The sequence below is a fragment of the Condylura cristata genome, unplaced genomic scaffold (assembly GCF_000260355.1).
Source record: "Condylura cristata isolate star-nosed mole 26May11 unplaced genomic scaffold, ConCri1.0 scaffold00012, whole genome shotgun sequence".
Lineage (NCBI taxonomy): Eukaryota > Metazoa > Chordata > Mammalia > Eulipotyphla > Talpidae > Condylura > Condylura cristata.
In genome coordinates this window covers 17,646,005-17,665,264 of record NW_004567113.1, presented here as the reverse complement: position 1 = coordinate 17,665,264, position 19,260 = coordinate 17,646,005, and the positions used below count along the sequence as shown (strand labels likewise).

General features: G+C 41.9%; 1 protein-coding gene across 1 annotated transcript in view; it reads left to right on the top strand.

Annotated features, from left to right (window-relative positions):
- SHROOM3 (shroom family member 3) overlaps positions 1 to 18,971 on the top strand; it is a 61,766-nt gene extending 42,795 nt beyond the window's left edge. Inside the window, exons 6-10 of the mRNA XM_012724244.1 lie at positions 1 to 128; positions 1,081 to 1,584; positions 4,408 to 4,558; positions 14,113 to 14,385; positions 18,022 to 18,971. The exon at positions 1 to 128 is cut by the window's left edge and continues 4 nt beyond it. Coding sequence (XP_012579698.1) covers positions 1 to 128; positions 1,081 to 1,584; positions 4,408 to 4,558; positions 14,113 to 14,385; positions 18,022 to 18,390 — 1,425 coding nt within the window. The 3' untranslated portion in view covers positions 18,391 to 18,971. The remainder of the gene's footprint in view (positions 129 to 1,080; positions 1,585 to 4,407; positions 4,559 to 14,112; positions 14,386 to 18,021) is intronic.
- Positions 18,972 to 19,260: the final 289 nt, after the last annotated feature.

Genomic DNA, 19,260 nt, shown 5'->3' with positions numbered 1-19,260 from the left:
CCCCCGCCTCCACCCCCACAGAACGAGGAAACTCTGGTGAATACCGGGGATGACTTTCCTCCACCTCCTCCCCAAGCTTTGTATGAGGCTCAGCTGGACAGCGAGGATTACAGGAGTCCCCATACCAGGTGAGTGGACAGACTCTGAGTGGGCCATGCCTTCATCTGCAGAGCAAAAGCTTTCCCCTCTCTAATATGAGATTTTACATTCCAGGCTTTTCTGACCCTCCTTTTGGCCCATAGGAAAGGTCTGGAGTGGAGGCTCTTATACAAGCTTAGCTCAGAAGACAGGTGGAACTGGTTCGTTTGTTTACGCTGTGTGGGTATGATATTAGTAGTCATGGGGTAAGACAGAAGTGAAGATAAAGCCTCAACCCAAGAGGCACAGCGCACCTCTATGGATATAAGTTCAAAGGGCACAAAACATAGCATCCTTCTTCCTGCCTGAGTATCGAGTCAATGAAGAAATGAGACAAGAAGGAGACATATGGAGGATGAAAGTACCACTTCTGTTACTGGTGGAGTATTGAATTGTAATGCTGAAGAATGTGGTTAGCCTCTCTTTCCCACAATCAACCTTGTCCATGGGAAGAATGGAGGAGAGCCAAAGGTCAGTGATGTTTAGGGAGGAACTTGTTGGAAGCCAGAAGAACTGGAAAGAAGCATTTCCCAATGCATGTCCCCAGGGCAAGGGACTGCTGGTAACATCAAAAAAAAAAAAAAAAAAAAAAAGACGGATTGCCTGACATCACCTTTTTGGTAACTTCCTTAAATACCACAAGAGTGATTTACTACCACTGTCCATTATTCAGCAGGACCTTTCAGAAAGCTCTGGAATCTACAAATATGTCGTCAAAAGTTGACACAACTTCCCTGTGATGAATAAGTGGGCTCAGTTGAAGGCCCTTAAGAACCCTGCAATTTAGGGGGGTAATCTCAGAAATGTGACTATCTTGCCCCATTCCCAATGTAGAAAAGTACAACCTTAGTGTGGAAAACCTCCCTAGTCTTTCTTCACGCTCTCATCTTTATCCTCGGTTGACTCTTCTCTTAAACCTCTCTCTTTTCTTGTCCCTACCAGCTCCAGCAAATATGCCAAGGTGACAGTTGCCAAGGAAAAGCCAGGGGCTGGTGCAGCCCACATGGATGGTGATCAGCTACTGGCTTCCAGACCACAGACTTCTATCAGGGGCCCAGAGGTCAACAAGACCAACCCACCCTCCACCACAGAAGCTACACCTCAACTTGCTGGGACTCTTGTCAAGCAGCCAACCCCAGGGAAGTCACCTCCCATCCAGACCCAAAGCCTGAGCCATGATCCAGTTAATGGGATTCAAGGGTCAGAAAAGAATGTCAGCTTAGGTCCTCAGAAAACCTCTGAAGACATCAGAACAGAGACTCTGGCCAAGGAAATTGTCCACCAAGACAAATCTCTGGCAGATATTTTGGATCCAGACTCCAGAATGAAGACAACCATGGACCTGATGGAAGGATTATTTCCCCGAGATGTTAAGTTGAAGGAAAACGGTGTAACGGGGAAGGCCGTGCAGAGAACGGTGGACTACCCGGGGTATGAAGGCAAGAGGTAAGTCCCTGGTAATGGTCCCTAAGAGACATAAAGCTGAACTCTATCCATGGGGGAGATGATATGTCGGGCACTATTTATCTGCTCTTTTCCTGCTTCCAAAGATTCTGAGCAGAGAATGACGTTCCATTTCAGCTTTGGGCAATAGTTCTGAGGAGTAGGTGTGGGCTAGACTGACCCCAAGTTGCCAAGCACTTGATTCACAAAAATAGTACTAATAGTAGCAACTGCCATTAATACCTATTGTTTGTGTCTGGTATTAAGTTATAAATCATCTTATTTCATCTGTACAAGAACTTTCTGAAATGGCTATTAGTTTTTTAGGTTTTTTTTAAAGATTCTATTTATGCATACAGAACAGGGGTACAGACTAGTTGCAGGGGTGGTGAGAGGATTCACCATAGACAGAGTAGGAAGCAGAAAACGCAGATCTACCAAAACACACTGCTGAGGGGAGCAGCAGGTGAGAGAGGAGAAGTCTGCCGAGCCATGTGGGTCACCTGCCTGACCGGGGATTGAACTTATGCTGAGGCAGTTGCGGATAACTTTGTAGTGCTGCAATTTAACCCGTTGCATCACCGGGAAGCGTGAGAGGGTGGCATCTTGCTGAACTGGGTGCCATGGTCCTACATGCTATAAGATCTATATTGTGCCCTGGGATGCACCACCCCAACATTCACCTTTGAAGAGTTAGGGTGGATGTCTGCTCAGATCCCGAAAATACAAGATCCGTAGGGCCACACTTGCGAGTGTTGCTCAATCAGTGAGCCTCTGCCCCTCATGCTTCCCTTGCACTGTTTACAGGCCCGGGACCTGTGTCCTGTGCCCACCCACAGTCTGACTCCCCATTCTTATGACTTCTCCTGAGTGACTGTGGTATTTTCTTGCATATTTGACTTCCCTTAAAAGATGGACCACTATGCCCTCCCTGGTGGCTCAGCGGGTTAAAACACAGCACTAAGAAGCTAAAGCCACTCACGTATGAGTTTGATTCCCGCCTGCCCCGGAGGTGATCCACATGGCGCGGCAGACTTCTCCTGGCCCGCCCGCTGCTCCCCTCAGCAGTGTACTTCATCGATCTGCCTGTTCTCCCCACTCTGTCTCTGGTGAAGCCTCTCGCCGCCCCTGAGCCTCTGGCCTGTACCCCAGTTCTGTATGTACAAATAAATAAATCTTTAAAAAAAAGATGGACCACTAAAGGAAAGATTTAGAGTGGTTTTTATTTGCTTTTTCGTTTTCAATGAACACTCTGTGGATTTACAGACTGAGGTTCAGCAATTGGTGGCTTCCAGGCTAAATAAAAACAAAAAAAAAACAGGACATTTCATCTAAATTTGGACTTGCATTTTAGAAATTTCCAGCTGATCCCAACTTAATTACTAACAGGAATACCATGCTTTGACTCGTGGGAGAGAGAAGTAAAAGGAGATCTATATAGTACTTGAAAGTGAATTGATGTTACGGAGGCTCTCCTAACAGGTCTGAACCTTGTCTGTCCCTGAATTTTCAATTTAGCAAACAAAGACTAGTCAAAGTGAAGGGACTTATCCAGGATTGTGCATTGAGCAAATATTTTTCCTGAGTGCCTACAATTGTCAGGCAATCCACTGGGTGCCATGCGGGACTCAAAAGATGTTTCTGTGGTGTGTCAGGTCAGGTCTCCATGGTTTGGTTGGTCAGAACGAGGCAGCTCCGTTCATTTCATTCTGTTCTGCTTCCTCACTGTAGTCAGACCAAAGTCACTTATGAGCACGTCCTTATAAGAGCATTTTGTAGCTCTAGATCATTCAGAACATAATTCAGTCAATTTAGAGGTGAGATGATCACAAAGCTCTTAGAGCTTTGAGGGCCTCCTCAGAAATTTCCAGAGGATGGCAAGTGCCATCTTCTGGTGAAAATGAGCATTGGCCTGTTGTGCCTGAGACTGTCCAAACAGCCCTGAGAGGTTGAGTTCTCAATGCGTAAAAAGCCTGCAATGAATTGAATGGGAGGGAGGGAGTCATATATCAGAAAGTAGTCTTATTTTTCAATTTACTGGGTTAGATGTAGTTAGATTGCTTAGGGGAATAATCCGACCCAGCAGGAAACTAAGTACAAATGGCTGTTTGTAGGATTTTATACTGTAAGATGATGATCTAAGTATCAAATAATTTCACAAAATTGAATAGTTGAAATATTTCTTCACTAGAACCTCCTTTTTCCCCATAAGGTCATTTATTCAGTGGGTTAGGATCCTACCCATAATGTGCATAGCAACTTAGTTGTCGTAAAATAGAAAACGCCCAAGATATCCATTCCTAGCGTGTTCTCCAGCCTTGAAACCCGCTGCCGTGTAATCAGCAGGTTGATGTCACACCTTGTATTTATTCAATGTGGACCCACAGCTCCAGATTGCTCAGGCGTACATGGTACCAGACTTAGATGCGTAGGACAATTGGTAAGTGTCCGAGGAAGAGGATGCCAGACCTTGGAGGAGAAGGCAGTAATATTTGGGCAGCATCTTGAAACTACTTTCACATTGACTGACTCATGATACCCCCATTGTTTTTCTGAGAAATAGGGAGACAGGATCATAATACCACAAAGGGGCAGACCTGGAGAGGATGACTGCCCTCCCTGGAGTCCAGTGTACAGTGCATGGGAAACCCACAGGGATTACAATTGAGAGGGAAAAAAAGGCCAAAATGTGTAAAAAAATGAACTATTATATTTAAAAAAAGAAAAAATGGAATGGAATTTTGTAAACATCTTCTGTATACAGGCGATTATGAAAAGATGCTTCTGATGTGTGCACAGTATGACTGTTTGTTCTTTAACATCCAGAAATGAAGACAAGGAAGCACTGGGCATGCTGGTCAACTGCCCAGCCTACTACAGCGTGTCTGCCCCCAAAGCTGAGCTTCTGAACAAGATCAAAGATATGCCAGAAGTGGTGAGTGATGAAGAGGAGCAGGCAGATGTCAATGAAAAGAAGGTAATGGGAGAAGAGGGACCTTTGCTCTGCCCTGCCCAGTGAGATGAGGCTCTGGCGGGGTCACTGGTCCCTGGCCGCGGGAGGGAAGGGGCTGTCACGTCACTAACCTCACTTACACCGTCAGTGGACTTTGGACAGAGGTGGTATTGTGAGCATTTTCATCAATGCTCTCCAGGCGTTTCCATCTGTACATGATGATAAACAGATGGTTAGGAATTAAGTTACTTCCTAAAAGTCTCATAAATGGAATGAGAACTTAGGCCCTCTGCCTCTGACTCAGCACAGGGACCTGACACTATTCTCAGAGCTGAGCAACGAATACCCACAGTGTGTGATTTTCATTTCATGATTCGTGTCAAGAAGAAAAATGGTCAGTCTAGAAACTTTGTTCAAGGAAAGAGACTATCAGGAGACACTTCTGAGAGGTTATGTTAACCTTCTGATTCCCTGACTCTTGGCAGTACCCTAGGGAATAGCTTGAGACTCAGAATTTACTCCTGTAGAAATTTTTAAATGTCATGGAGCTCTTAGCCCTGCTCTGCCAGCAGGAGAGAAAGTTCTTGCCATTCTATTTCCCTACAGTCCCAGACAGCTGCCTGTGACCATGCTTACAGCTCAGGACTGCAAAAGGATTGTGCTAAATCCTGCCTCGTGCTGAGCCTGGAATGTCAGTGGTAATCAAGTCCAAGAGAAACTTTCTTATGTAATTCTGTGTCATTTATCCTGTAGTATGTATCCTCAGCCCTCTTGTGTGCTAGAATGAGACCACAGGATAAAGGACCATGGGAACAGGGGAGAATAGAGCAGAAGGACTTAAGGGTTTTCGGGCACCTCTGTCATTCATAGTCCTCTCCTCTGACCGCCCCCACCCCAGCTCTGTGTACTGAGTGTGTGGCTGACACGCTGTAGTAACGCACGCTTCCAGCCCACCGTCTTCCCATTTAATCATCTCCTTCATGGCGTACTACCTGGCATATTCCACCTGCCTCTGTGGTGCAGTCCTCTTCTCTCCCCATTTCATGGGTCTTAAGATTGGTCTGTCTAGATTTATCCCAGAGAGAGCAATATAAATACCACTACAAGTACCAGGTTGCCATGACAAATTTAACTGAACATCTTAGTTTTGGGGGGGAGGAGGCTCTATGTGTATAGACATAACCTGCTTTACAATAGCAGAGCAGCAAATTACTTGTTACTTTTTCCTCCCCATCTTAATTTTAACTGCTTTTTCCTCACTTTATTATCACCCTGTCACTCTGAGGACTGTGTGGCAAAAGTATTTTTAGACTGAGAATAGGGAGGAATGTTGGATTCCTCCTCACAGGAAACAAACAGTAAGTACCATTTATTGAACACCTTGTATGTTCCAGGTATAGACTACCTTTTCTTGCACAGGGCTATACTATCTTTGCGATTTACCAAAATGGCTCTGACGTGTGTATTGTGCACATTTTGCAGTGAACTAATCACAGTGTGTTGGGCTATGTCAGGACGAGGAGAAAGAAGGGCATTCGAGAGCGTAGCCTGGGAGGAGACTAGAGATGTAAATCAACCTGGGTAGAGTGTGTATTGAAGAAAGGCACTTCAGGTAAGGGGATATTTTTGACTATAAAGAGTCATGATTACATTGTAAAATTACCAGATTTAGAAAAGAGAAAGCTACAAATGGCAGATGAGGCTGTTAAGGATCCACATGGCCAGAAGGTCACACAAGAGTTTCTGTGCAATGTTGAAGCATTGGGATTCAGTGTGAGGGTCAGATTATGTGGCAGGGGAGACCCCTGATTTTTTTTTTTTTTTTACTTATTTTAAGGAACTACAAGTTTATTATGTAATCCACAATTTCATTAGCGTCACATTTGTATATCTGATTTAGAACACAAAATGTGATCTTTAACTAGTTTGAAAGCATCTATTGGTATGCTCAATATTAAGTTGAAAATGTTCACTGGTGAGCTACAACAGCTTTTCCAGCAATGACTTTGAATACTGACCAAGACTCACTTTTTATTCTCCAAGATTATTCTGAAGCAAAATGAATGTTGTAGTTTTCAACCAACTTTTTCAAAGTAATAACTTTTTTAAATGTTTTTTAAATATCAACAAACCACAATGTATTTCTAGACATGAAACTCACTAAGAGTTCCTAGAAACTAGAATTCTGATATATTCATGAATTTTTTAATTGAATCTGGCATCTACCTTAAGATATTTATCAGTATATGATCAGTATCACTTAAAATATGAAACACTTTCATTGTCTGAACTTTATTTATTTGTGCATACAGAACTGGAGTACAAGTCAGAGGTGCAGGGGAGGTGAGAGGCTTCACCAGAAACAGAGTGGGGAGCAGAACAGGCAGATCGAGGAAGAACACTGCTGAGGGGAGCAGTGGGCAGGTCAGGAGAGGTCTGCCACGCCATGTGGTCACCTCCGGGGCAGGCGGGGATCGAACTCTTGCTGAAGTAGCTTTAGCTTCTTAGTGCTGTGCTTTAACCTGCTGCGCCACCAGGGAGGGCCCCTTTGTCAACTTCTTACAGGCATAAAAACTACAGGCAGTTAAATAATTATAACTTTCAATTCTTTGGCTAACTCCTGTCATATCTAACTGGCAAAAATCTGCATGATTCTCTGTTCTGAAGACCAAAAGGCTTTGGCTTAAAGACTTAGTGGAATATTTCAGAGGGAAGAAGAAAGTTATTTCTCAGAATTGGTTTTCCCCAAGAGTTCATTGCAACCCAGATGGTTCCGCACTGCATTTTTGTTGTTCGTCCTTCTTCTTAAAGTTCCAAGTTATCCCGTGATCTTAGCTCTCTTTTAGCCTGAAAATTTCATTTAGCATTTCTTTTAGAATAGATCAGGTAATGCCAGTTCTTTAGTTTTTCTTCATCAAAGAATGTCTTCCATTGTCATTCCTAAATGGTATTTTCACTGGATATGGAATTCTGAGTTGATTATTCTTTTCCCTTTGGCACATTAAAATTGCCTTCGAGCAAGTATTGATCCCTTCTATAGGCAATAAATGTTTTTCTCTGAATCATTGATTTTCAGCAGTTGATGATATCTGCGCACCTGATCTGTGTGGCTCATCGTATTTGAGGTTTGACAAACCTTTTAATTCTCTTTATGTATGTCTTTCAGCAAATTTGGGACATTTCCAACTATTAATACATCTCTCAGTATTTTTATGCACTAATCTCTTCCTCCTTTTTCGTGACTCCATTGACACAAATGTTAGACTTCTTTATTAACTTACAAATCCTTAGAGCTCTGTCTTTAAAAAAAAAAAAATCTTCATCTTCAAGCTCACTGAAATTCTTGTCTCCATTTGCCAGGGGCTTTTTTTTTTTTTTCAGTGCTAGAATTTCAACTTGGTTAGTTTTTGGTATGTGTATTTCTTTGCAAAGAACATTTATTTTTCTACTACATTTCAAAAAGGTTTACTTTACCATGGAGGTTGTTTATAAAAGCTATTGTAAAGGCGTTGGTAACCCCAACAGGGTTCGTACTTGTTGATTGTTCTTCCTTGGGAACTGCTCACAAAGTTGAAGTAACGTCACATTATCACAAGTTAACAATTTACATGTATCTGTGCTATAAAGTGACCACTAACCCTTCTTACACCATTGTCCCTTTCCCCCAATTTATCCACACCCCTTACTCCGCCCCTTGTGACAACCATTCATTGGTCTTACAGTCTAAAGGGATTTTTGCAGTTTATTAATTTTCACTGTATATCATATGAGTGAAATGATACACACTGTTCTCCATCTGACTTATTTTACTATGCATGATACCCTCTCGTTATACCCACCTTCTTCAGACTTCAATAGCTGAGCAATACTGCATTATATGTTTACCACATCTTTATTCACTCATCTGGCAGTGGGCACTAATGTTTCTAGTTCTCGGTGATCGTAAATGCTGCAATAAACATGGGGGAGAGATCAGATTAGTGGTTTTTATATTTTAGAGGCAAATACCCAGAAGTGAAATAACAGGATCATATGGGATTTGTTTTTAATGTTTTGAGTAATTTCTGTATCCCTTTCTACTGTACCAATGCCCATCCCACACTTGTTTCTTTTAGAGAATAGCCATTCTAACAGGTTTGAGGTGATCTCCCATTATTGTCTTAATTTCCATTTCACTAATAAGGACATCACCCATATGTCATCTTTGGAAAAGTGTCTATTGAGATCTTTTGCCCATTTTTTTGAACAGGCTTTGTTTTCTGTTACTCACTTTCATGAGTTCTTTATATATTTTGAATATTAACCCCTTGTCAGACATATGAAGTGTAACTATCTTCTCCCATTTAGTAGCATGTCTTATTTTAATGCACTTTTCTCACTGTGCAGCATTTAAAATGTAACCTCATGTATTTCTGCTTTTGTTCTCATGATACAGGCCACATCAAGGAGCCTATCACCTATGTGTTCTTCTATACATTTTATATTTTTAGATCTCACATTCCAAGTCTTCAATCCATTTTAATTTTTGTATATGTTGTTAGACGGTGGCCCAGTTTTCCCAGTACCGTTTATTGAAGAGGCTTTTCTTGTACCATTGTATCCATACATGTGTAGCTTTATTTCTGGGCTCAATTCTGCCCCATTACGTGTGTCTGTTTTTACTCCAATATCATATAATTTTAATTGCTATCACTTTCTAGTATATTTTGAAGTCAGGGAGTATGAGACCTCCAATTTTGTTGGTTTTTTTCCTCAAAAAAATTGTTTTATTTTGCCATGCAGGGTTATTTATAGTTCCAAATAAATTTTATAACTTTTTTCTCAGTTTTTGTGAATGCCACTGTGACTGTTACGGATTACATTAAATCTGTCTACTGCTTTAGTTACACAGCCACTTTAACGATGTTAATTCTTCCAATCCATGAGCGCAGAATACCTTTTCAGCTTTATCTTGTTTCTTTTAGTGAAGTCTTAAATTTTTTTGTGTCCAAAAGGTCCTTGACCTCTTGGCTAACTTTATTCCAAGCCATTTAATTCCTTCTGATGTGAATTATTCTTTTAGTTTTCTTTTAGTTTAGTTCACTACTTGCATATGGAAACACAAGTGATTTTTGTGTATTTTGTAGTTTGCCACTTTACTGTATTCTTTTATTTCTAATAGTCTTTGGAATTTTCTATGTATATCATGTCATCTGCAAATAGTAATAGTTTTATTTTCCTTCCAAATTGGATATCTTTTATGTCTTCCTTTTTTAATTGTTCTGGCTAGGACTTCCAATACTATTAAGCTTTTTACCATTGAGTATGAAGTTGGCTGTGGGCTTGTCCTATGTGGCCTTCACCACATCAGTACACATTTCTTCTGTATCCATTCTGTTGAGCGCAGACCCTGCTGACAGATCAGATGCGAAGCAAGAAAAAGGAGAGAGTTAGATGAGTCCTGGTTTCCTAGCATTACTGAAACAGAATATAGAGGGGTACTTAGAGGAGAGAGGAAAGAAATGAGTCTAGAATTTAATTTTTTTCTATGTCAAATTTATGAGAGCCAAAACCAACAGACCATAATAAGTAGCTGAGATAACACACTGATCACGAGCCTTCCCAAGGGGAGATGGTAAAAAGCAGAGATAGAGAATCTTTGAAATGGCAGTTGAGTTCCATGTTTGTTTTTGCTTTGCTCAGGTCATATAATATAAGTTTGAGCCAGTTTCTGTTTAGAAACTACCCCCACCTTCCCTCTTGGATAAAACTCAACTAAGACAACAGTCATGCGTAACAGCCTAGAGCGTCCCATTTCAAACGAAACAAGAACAAAGCCAGTGTGTGGAAATGTCTCTATTGGTCCTTGTTTTTATTAGCAGGAGACTGAATTCCACTTTGTCCTTATACTCCAGCCACACAACAGCCCTGAGTGATTTCTTGAGATGAAGTAGCAGAGGCAGACTAAGTATTGATAATCTAGAAGGTAGTTGTGTTATGGGAAGACATTGGGTACTGCTTTGAGGGAAGTCTGACTAAACTGAGTGATTTTGTTCATGTCGTTGACACAAACATGAAAATAGCTCGAATGTATAGAATACTGTTATATTTTACAAAGTGCTTGTACAAGGTTCTATTTTAATGTAGTGATTACAAATGGAGCCACAGTGTTGACGTTTCAGTCTGCCTCGGCACTTGTAACGGCATGAGCTGGGCAGCTTAACTTCTCCCCACCTCATTTTCCACATTAGTGAAACAAGTATAATAATGGTACCTATCACCTCATGTTCTTGCGAGGAGCAATTGATACTAAAACAAGTACTGCCTGGCACAGAGAAAAGGTCAATAATTAAGTATTAGTTTTGCACAGGTATTACTGTGCTCTTGCTGTGGATTGAGAAAACAGACACAAAAGGTCAAGTAAATGGTGAATTTTCTGTTAGAGCCCAGTTCCCTGATTGAAGGACCCAGTAAGGCTTCTCAGCTGGATGGTGAAGTGGGAGGAAGGGCCTGAGAAACTATGTTTTGGGAAGGAACCTTTATAAATAGCATCTCACACAGGGTGAGTTAATATCAGCTGAGAAGTTAAGTGGATAAATGTCAGTGATTTTGCAAATTAAGTAGCTCCTCAGAGAAGACTAGTAGGTTATTAAAAAAAACAAGGCCCCAAACACCTCTTCTCTCCCCCATAATGAATTCTGCAAGTTGGTAGATCTGTTTAAGAGGTCTGTCTGGCAAAGAAATGTCTACTTAGTACAGCCAACATTCCCTTTTAACTGCATTTTTAAGTCCAAATTCCATAGTTTAAGGGCTTGGCAAAATTTTAAAATTCAAATACTATCCAAATATACAACATCTGGGCCAGGAGTGGCTGATGTGGCTGTTCAGTAGTACTCGTATTTGCGTATATGGCTGAGTTTTTGGTAGATGGCATCACTGCCAGAGAGGCCTTCAGAAATGAAAACATGTCTGGGGTCTTCCCATAGAAAGAAGCCCCTCAGGGCCGCTCCTAGACATTTCATAAGTCCATTCTTACTTGAAGCCTAGAATCTACAAGCACTCCTTTGTAGATAGATGAGCTTCTGGTTCTGCCCAGCACTGATAACTTTGACAACAAACAAAGGGCAGCAAAGGAAAAACTGAGTGGATCGGTCTGTGGAGCCTGAACTCTGATGGCTGCTCAGCTTCCTGCCCACTAAACTGAGCTTAGCTGGGGACTCTCAGCACTGCAGAGCCACAGAGGAGCTTGAGAGAGCTGGGCAGATGTCAACAGAAACTCAGAGCTTTTCCCTCACCCCTCATGTGAGGACAGACTTGTCATTACTGGTTTTGGCTCACTTGCAAATTAAAACTCATCACCTGTCCCTCCAAATGCCAGCTTCTGAGAATCATAATGAGGGTTTTTTTTTTTTTAACATATCAAATTACTAGTAAAAATGCTTGGTGTTCCTTTCAGAAATGTCATTTAATATTAGTTTCAAAATAAGTCATACTTAAAAGAATGAAAAATGTGACTGTTACCTTCTCTTTCCATAATTTAATTTTTCAAAAGCCTTTTCTAGAAATTATACACAAAGCCATTGAAATAGACTTAAAAAACATTTGAATATGCAAAAGGTATTTTTCTGATTGTACTATCAGTTAACTACCTCTTTGGATTTGGAATAGCCTGGCTTTCTGTAAGAAATATCCTTTGGTGACATTTAGTGTGTCAATCCTAGGAAATGTAACCTGAGAAGTTAAATAGTACAGGACTGACTTCATGTAGAGGCTGGTCTCATTATCATATAAAAACCTGAAGTAATGACATCTGACTGAATCCTGTCCAACAGGAATGGTGGACAACTATACAACCAGGCAGTGTTTATTTTTCCTACTGTTTTTCATTCCAGTATCTTTACTATTCGCTGGGTGTGTTGCTGGAGATAGTTAGCAGGTTATCTTGCAGGCAAATACCACAGCTGCCAGCCAGAATTCTGGCAGAAAGAAATGCTTTTAGCAAACAATGCTTTTTCCAGGAAAATTTAATTATTAACATTAGCAACATTCTCTCTCATCTGCATGCTTTTGGACTCAGTCCTTTTCAGCTGAGAAGGAATAAAATTTAATACACTATACATTTTATTTCACTTCTAAAATTGTCTTTTGCATTGAAACTGTCAACTAAACAGCTTGAGGAAAAGCAAAAGATTTTTTTTTTTTAAAGATTTATTCATTTGTGCGTACAGAACTGGGGTACAAGCCAGAGGCTCAGGGGCGGCGAGAGGCTTCACCAGAGACAGAGTGGGGAGCAGAACAGGCAGATCGACGAAGTACACTGCTGAGGGGAGCAGCGGGCGGGTCAGGAGAGGTCTGCCACGCCATGTGGTCACCTCCGGGGCAAGCGGGAATCAAACTCATGCAGAAGCGGCTTTAGATTCTCAGTGCTGTGCTTTAACCCGCTGCGCCACCAGGGAGGGCCAGGAAAAGCAAAAGATTTTTAACCAATGATGAAATGGGAGTTTTTTGAGGTTGCCATTAAGCCAGAACTTGAGGGTATCAAGAACAGTATAAAGAACAGTATAAACCTTAGTCACACTGAAGGCCTCTGGGGCCAACCCCAGGTGGAACAGGTCTTGGGGAAATAGATATTTCCCCCATATTCTGATTATTGTATTCTCGGATACGGATATTGAAGAAATAATACCAAAAGTGCACCAATACACTTCAGTTAGTCAGAAAAGTTACTTTTTCTTCCCTCCCCTTCCTTTAAATGAGCATTTACTCTAACATAGATCCTTTTTTACCAAGTTTCCGGTGAAACTACATATAGCTTGGGGGTGGGGGAAATGAAAGAAAAAGCGAACTGGAAAGTTTTTTATGGTACAGTTACATATTTAAAAAGATTGTCTTTTTTCCATCTGGCTACCTTAGGCTAAGAGAAAAAAAATGAAAGGCTAATTTCACAAATCACGGAGTGTAGTTAACTTTGTTTTGTAGTTGTGCCAAAATATATATCTCTGGTAACTGGAGAAGAGGTGCAAGGAAGCCAGTTTAATGGTCTGTGTTTCACCTCAGCAATGTGTGTGGATAAAATGATATCTACAAGGTTGTTGGGAAGACTAAAGGAGATGGCCCGTGGTGAGTTTCTTCCAGTATGTGGCACATACAAATTGACCTACTAATGTCCATGACTGTGTTCAACTCAGCTCTGGGACCTTGTAAGAGTCCCTTCATCCCTTGCATTGATGATTCTCTATTTGTAAACCAAGATCTTTTACCCTACCTGCCTGTGCTATTATTGTGGGAATCAATGAACAGACATCTAAAAGTAAATAACACAGCAGTTGTTATTCCCAGAGCTATTCACAGATGACACTAAGAGACAACAAGAACTCAATGTCAGCCTGTGAGGACCAAAAAGATTCATGCAGAGGCGGTTGTGGACATTTAGAGGAAGAATGTTGTGCCACAAGGGGGGGGTCAGTTCCTATTCAGTAGGGAGAGCTTGAGCTTAGTTAGCCTTGAAGAAAAGATGATGTAACTGGAAGAAGTGAGTTCTCCTTCCATTGATAGCTGCAGCTGCTAATCTGTGCTGTGTGTCTCTTCTATGGTTACAGGCCGAGCTCATTGGAAGCCTCACCCACAAACTAGAGGCCCTTCAGGAAGCAAAGAAAAGCCTGTTAATGGACATCAAGCTCAATAACGCCTTGGGAGAAGAGGTGGAGGCTTTGATCAGTGAGCGGTGCAAACCCAATGAGTTTGACAAGTACAAGATGTTCATTGGTGACTTAGACAAGGTGGTCAACTTGCTGCTCTCCCTCTCAGGGCGCCTGGCCCGTGTGGAGAATGCCCTTAGCAGCCTTGGTGAAGATACCAGTAATGAAGAAAGGGTAGGTGGCTTAGTGGTTAAGTTCAACCAATTTCCCTCTGAGCCCACATACACAGAAAGGTAGGATTAGATATGATCTAGATTACAGTCTCTTGAAGACAGAAATAGTGCCCAGTACACAGAACCAGAAAAGAGAAGACATCTTCCATGCCAATGTAATGCAGACACTTCAGGCTGAGGGAATACTTAGGCAAGTAAAAACAATGCCACAGAATTGCTGTCCTTTGTCTCTATCCTGGTGGGGGATGAGGAAGAAGCTCCGGGGAAGCTGCAGGTGAGTGAGCAGAGATGAAGTGGGTAGGTCTGTCCTTTGATGGAAAAAAAGAGCAGGTGACAGCAGTGGTAGCAATAGTAAATGAAGTTCAAGTTCTTCCTCTAGGGCATGCACGTCTGCTCAGTCAGTATGTGCCTTCTCCTGGAATCCTCGCAGCAGACCAGTAAGGGATGGGCTAGGGTAGGAGGAGTCCTGCTGCAGGTTAGTTTTACTAAATTGGACACAATTTGATGGCCCCAAAGCATTCTGCTGTACTTGTCTGTACAGCAACTATGTTAGATGTTGAGGCACTGAGATACATCTGTGAACAAAAGACAGACTCCTGCCCTGGCAGAACTTATCACACAGCTGTCACAGTTTACTTTATACAGCCACACTCGCCAGAAAGTGAAAATTGTGCCAACCACCAAGAAGCTCCTTGCTTTTCTGTAAGCTTCTTATCTATAGTTGTCTTCACAGCTATCAAAGATTTCCCAATTATTTCTAAGCTGGGCGTAGCTTAGTGAGAAAGCAGTTGCATCCAAGGTGCTTGCCACAGGACATCAATAAACTGGACATGAATAGAATCTAGAAGAATTTCTATAATTCTAGGTGGACCAGAAGGGGAAGGTCTGTAGCATTTAGAAGAAATGTCATGGACATGTCAAGAAAGACCATGACCCCAAAAAAGACAAGACTGTGGGATGTTTATGAACTGATTTGCATATGGTTGGAATTTCTAGCACATGCAGTGTTTGCTTGGCTGAATTGTTTTTAGAAATATTAGAAAAGTCAGTCTGGGAACTGACAGGAAATAGAGAACTTGCTCAAAAGGGATAAGTGAAGCCAAGTCCAGTGAAGGTATGGAAAGAGTTAAGCCAAGAAAGGGCAAGAAAGGGTAATGAAGTCCTCTTCCGCCCTCCAGAACTGGCATCAGTGGGGAGGCAAATATACCTCTGGACCTGAAGGACACGACGAAGGGACCCCTATAAGAACAGTAGCCATAGCTCCCTACAGCACCAAGCCTTGGTGAAGGAATGCAGCCACCCCTGTCTGGCAAGGAGGGAGCCAGGGATAAATGCTCCAGTTCTTTCTCCTGCCACCTCCAGTCTCCTTCCCATGCTTCCCACTAGCTGACCCCAGAGGGCCAAGGGAGCACAGCTGATAGAGCCCTCAGCTTACCTGAGCACAGAGCAGAGCTTAAAAAAAAGAAAGATCTGGAGGGGTAGCTAGAATCTGCTGCAGAAAATAAGCACAAAGGCCCACATGTCATACTTTGGACGAAGCCTGTAGGCGAAGAACTACACAGTCATTTCATGACATAATCAGTTTAGGGAAGGGTGAGAATGCTACTTACAATTGGGAACATTACTGAATAGTCTAGCAAAAAGGGTTAGGCTGTTGATTTAGGCAGTTGTCATGGGGATGGAGAATAGGGAATGAGTTAGAAGAAGTTTGAATCAGCAGGTTGAATAGGCAGGGTGTGTTAGATGAGGGGAAGGGAAGTTAGAAAGTAATTCTCAGTTTCCTGTTTGGATGCTACAGATGTCAGATATAAAAGAAAAGAACATTTAGTTAGGGGAAGAAGAGGTGTTTCAGAACTCAACTGAATAGTTAAATGTACACACCCTCTCCAATACAAGTAAGTACTTTGCTTACCTGCAAAATACTACATCAGTCTCGGTTTCTATAATCATTAGCCTTTGTTAAGAAATAGCACACATAGAAATGGAAAGGGAATAAGTGGTTCAATAAATGCCAAACTGAGGATAATAGTCACCAGACTCAAGAGGGAAGGGGAAGATGAGGATTGGAAAAGTACAAAGACAGCGTGATCCATCAGGGTTTTTGTATGTGTGTGTTTCTAATTAAGGAAAGGAAGCCTATGAAAATGGAGCTATTTAAGAAAAACCTGTAACTTTGTACTTTTCCCCAGGCATTTTATTATGTAAGATCTAATTGGCTCTTGAAAGAATTTAGGGCAGAGACATTTGAGCCCTTTAATAATCCCACCTCAATGTATTTGTATTGCAGTACATTGAAATAATTTCTTATACATTTGCATTGTAATATTTTTCAATTGCTGTGACTTAGTCTGAATGGCTAAATGCAAAAGTTTAAGAATGTCTTAAATGACATTCATTATGTCACTACATTGAATAAAAACCATGCTAGAGATTTTGATAACCCTAAAAGATAACATGCTACTTTACTGTTGGTCTTAGAATATAAAATCACCATCATTATTAAATAGAATATCTAATTTTTAGATTCAGAGGCCAAAAAAAAATGAATTATTTAGGGGTGGAACTAATGATACTCTCACTCGTGTTTGTGGATTAAGGCAGAGGCTTTCAAACTTTGGCTGCAAGAGCATTGCCTGGAAGGCTCATTAAAACACATTTCTGGGCTTTCCCCTCTCTTGCTTTTGATGCAGTAGGAGAAATGAGGCCTAAGAATGTATACTTCTAACAAATTCCCAGGCATGCTGCTGACAGTGCACACTTAAAGAACCACTGTGAATACTTATATATACTTAAGCTACCTTGGTAATTGGCCATCTTCCTCCCACCCTTCAATTCTTTCAGTGTGGGAAAGTGCACAACACAGAATTTGCCATCTTAACCATGTAGAAGGATATAGTTCAGGGATATTTAGTACAGTCATATTGTACACCCTTTTCTGAACTCTTTGCCGAAGCTCTACCTGGTAAACAGTGACTCCGCTCCTGCTCTGAGTCCCCAGCAACCACCAGCCCATTTTCTGTCTGCTTTGACTACTCCAGAATCTCATAGGTAGAATCATTGTCTTTTTAAGTCCAGAAGCCTAAAGAAAATATCTCCCCTCCTCACCCCCCGCCAATTTAATATAATCACTCTCAAATTAAAGCTGCAATGATTTTACAAGTTAGCAAGCCATATACACATTGACCACGGACAATTCAACTGCTTTGGTCTGCTTAGAAGCAGATTTTTTTACCATCCATTGATTTCTACATGCACTAAGTCAATCTCAGATGTGAAACCTAAGTATATCGCAGCCCAAGTATAAGGAATTTACGCCTCTGGGCATTTTGGCACAGGGGTGGGACAGAGGAAGCTGTCCTGAAACCAACTCTTAAGTGGATAACAAGGAGTTACTGTAGTTATGTTTGGAGGGAGTCAGGCGTTACACACAGGTTTCTGATGGCACAGGGGTTCTGTTCTTTTAGCTGCCGTGTTTGAGGTTTCACTGGACATGCAACGTAGGGGCAATACACAGATTCTCATCAGCTTAGTCTGCTTCAGACACTCAGCCATGGCGCAATCCTATGAAAGATTTCCTTGCAGGCATCTAGACTCTTCCTCCCCCACCCTTTGCTGATGTGCCCATCTCTCTTGGCAGAATTCTCTCAACGAGAAGAGGAAGGTCCTGGCGGGGCAGCATGAGGACGCACGGGAACTCAAGGAGAACCTGGATCGGAGAGAGCGGGTCGTGCTGGGCATCCTGGCCAATTACCTCTCCGCAGAGCAGCTCCAGGATTACCAGCACTTTGTGAAGATGAAGTCAACGCTCCTCATTGAGCAGCGAAAGCTGGACGATAAGATCAAACTGGGCCAGGAACAGGTCAAGTGCTTGCTGGAGAGCCTGCCCCCGGATTTTGTTCCCAAGGCGAGGGCCCTGGATCTGCCCCCAAACCTCCAGAGTGAAATGACCCCCATGAGGGATTATAGTTTCAGCTATGTTTTGCCAGCATTAACCTCTCCACTCTAACCTCTTGTAAAATACCCAACCGAAAGATCACCCTTTCTCTCAACACTATTTAATGTGGAAGAAATGTACCACTGCAACCCACCATTTAAACTGTATGGGCTATTGGTTTTTTTCTGGATAAAAGGAAAAAAACTCTGTCCAGGAAAAAGCCTGCTCTTTCCTTCTCCACTTCGTGATTATCTTCTGAGAGTGTGTATGCTGCTGAGAACATATCCCTTTCTATTATTAATTCGTAGCAGAAAGAAAATTAATGAAGCTGTAACAACTGATCAGAGGGGGTTTGATTGATGGTTTAGTTCTTAACTGGCAAAGGCCACGCAGATGAGTGCGAGTCAGTCACCCTCAGGAATGGAACCACGGGGGCTCTTCACTCATGGGCAGAGTACTGACGACAGGCACAGCGCTCATTAATGAAGGGTCTGCAACATGAAGCCTTAAAAAGCAATGGAAGAAAATTGTACAACCTTGAACACTGTTATTTATATTTTTAAAAATGAAAAAGATCATTGTTTATGTGCTAACCATTTATTTGATTGTTTTGTGGTGGATGTAGACAATTATGTTTGACTTTGTATTTTGTGAAAACCTAATGAAGAATTCCAAAGATAGTCACATGCAGTGTGGAGACTTGCTTTTCCTTCTATTCTCAACTTGTTTTTCACACACAAGAGTAGGCCATCTATACCTTGTTAGCCTGAGCGTGGGGCGTGGGGCATTCCCAGCTCCACGGCTGCCAGCCTCTCCACTCACTGCTACCACAGGCAGGCACACAACACTGACCCAGGGTCTTCATGCAGCATCATTTCCACGTGTTTCCCCAGTGTCATTCTCACTGAGGTGGGCAGATGAAGCTACATTTTACTACAGAGG